Source organism: Teleopsis dalmanni, chromosome 1 (assembly GCF_002237135.1).
Source record: "Teleopsis dalmanni isolate 2A chromosome 1, ASM223713v2, whole genome shotgun sequence".
NCBI classification, from domain to species: domain Eukaryota; kingdom Metazoa; phylum Arthropoda; class Insecta; order Diptera; family Diopsidae; genus Teleopsis; species Teleopsis dalmanni.
Genome location: NC_051846.1, coordinates 109,754,335 through 109,756,558, shown reverse-complemented (window position 1 = coordinate 109,756,558; position 2,224 = coordinate 109,754,335). Strand labels below are relative to the sequence as shown.

Genomic DNA, 2,224 nt, shown 5'->3' with positions numbered 1-2,224 from the left:
CATCAATTTAATGACGGAACGCTCCACCCAATTATGCACTACTCAGCTACATTCAATGCAGCAAAGCGGAAGTAACCTCAAATGCACAAGGTGGCTCGAGCTCTCGTGTTTGGATTAAAAAAATGTCACTATCACATTTCTGGTCGTCGTTTTACCATTCATATCGACCACAAGCCACTTCTTGCTATATTTAACCCGAAAAATGGCATCCCGTTGTTTACAGCGGCTCGCCTGCAACGTTATGCAACCACTATTCTGTCATACGATTTCTTTATTGAATACATAAATACTGACAGCTTTGGATATGCCAATATTATTTCGCGACTAATCGCAAACCATGTAAAACCCGATGAAGATACCGTCATAGCATCTTTTCCATTAGAAGAAGATGAGGACCTGCAAATCAATTGTTTTGCAGTCAAAACAGCTACCAAACTTCCAATCACTTTTACTAATATTCAACCAGCAACCAAAACCTGCCATACCCTCAATAAGGTCACGTTCTATATCCAAAATGACTGCTAGCCTCAAAAGAGAAAACAAATCACAGATAATGAAGTAGCGGAATTTTTCCAGCATCGACATCATCTTACGATCCAACAACAGAGTATTTTCTTTGGTGAGAGAATTGTTATTCCCAAAATTTACCACCAGCAAGTCCTTGAAGATCTCCACAATGGACATCCAGGTGAGTGTCATATGAAACTTCTTGCTGCTACCAATGTTTTTTGGCCAAACATTAATCTTGATATCGAACATGTGGTCAAAACTTGTGACACATGCGCTACAGCCTCAAAAAGTCCAATGAAATGTACTACTCAACAGTGGAAAATTCCTTCTGCGCCGTGGAAACGAATTTATTTTGACTACGCTGGTCCAATCGATGGGAATTACTTCCTTGTTATCATAGACGCTTTTAGCAAATGGCCAGAAATATTCAAAACTTTAACTACTACTGCAGCAAAAACTATTGAGTTCATTGAGAAAGCTTTTGCGCAACACGGCCTTTGTGACATGATTGTTAGTGATAATGCACCGCAATTCATCTCGCAGGAATTCAAAAATTTTTGCGACTTCCTAGTAATTAATCACATATCTACAGCTCCATACAGTCTACAATCAAATGGCCAAGCAGAACGGTTCGTTGACCTACTCAAATCAGGACTTAAAAAAGCAAAGGAAGCTCAACGAATTCCTCACTTGTTATCGATACACACCATCCTACAATCTCGGTATGAAATACCATCTGAGCTCCTAAATGGCAGAAAAATGAAAATTCGTCTTGACTGCATTAAACAGCAAAAACCGGAAGGCGAATTAGAAAAACAAAGTAATCAGCAAGAGACAAAATTAAAGCAGTTCAGCATTTGAGATAACGTTTACTGTAAACTTCATTCAATTAATAATAAATGGACAGCAGGAATATCTGCTGCAGTATCGTTATCAGCTGAAGTATCGTTATACAAAAAACATACTAAATGAACTCTTTGAAGTTCCAGAATTCACGCATACAGTTGAACCAGTCATTGTTCCAGATCGAACTTATGTACCGAAAGAGATCCTATCCCCTGCTATCGAGCAACAGACTTATTCAAATGATGATGTTATTAGCAATCAGGAAATATCGACTATAACACGTTACAAAGAGTTAAGACGATCTCAAAGGGCTACAAAGGGGCATGCGCCACGTTGGCATCAAGACTACCAACAATATTAAAAGGGGAGGGCTGTAGTAAACGGACATAGTACAACACTGGTTCAAAACGTACGTTGTACAACACGGGTCAAGAGAAGAGCAGCTGGCAGAAAAAGGGCGGCAAGATAAGCGTTTGTGTAAGATTAATAATTATTGTGTTGTATTGTAATTAGAGAAATAAAGTGAATCGAAATAATATAGAACTGTATTTGTGTGTACCTAGCGAAGTTACTACAGAATCTTTTCCATTACTTTGTGTTAGGGAGTATATGAGAGCGTTTGGGTTTTTTTCACGCAAAAATATATGTCGCGGTTTCTGGGTTGGAACAGGTCGGGTATTCTTATCATCTTCCTCTGTAACGGCAAATCGATTCGCTATTAGCATTTTCTGATTTCGGGCTACGTTTTCTTTTAATTATTTGTATATATTTATGCAAGCCACGGACTATAGGTGTATCTGCATTATTTTGTTTCACTGATGTGTTAATTTTTGAAGTTGTTGATGGCTTGGAAGAAGTTTCACTTACT

General features: G+C 38.4%; 1 protein-coding gene across 1 annotated transcript; it reads left to right on the top strand.

Annotated features, from left to right (window-relative positions):
- Positions 1-699: 699 nt before the first annotated feature.
- On the top strand, positions 700-1,717 carry LOC119665514 (uncharacterized protein K02A2.6-like). Its single transcript, XM_038074738.1, has 2 exons — positions 700-1,330; positions 1,494-1,717. Exons 1-2 carry the CDS (start codon positions 700-702, stop codon positions 1,715-1,717), a joined length of 855 nt encoding a protein of 284 aa, XP_037930666.1.
- The last annotated feature ends 507 nt before the right edge of the window (positions 1,718-2,224 follow it).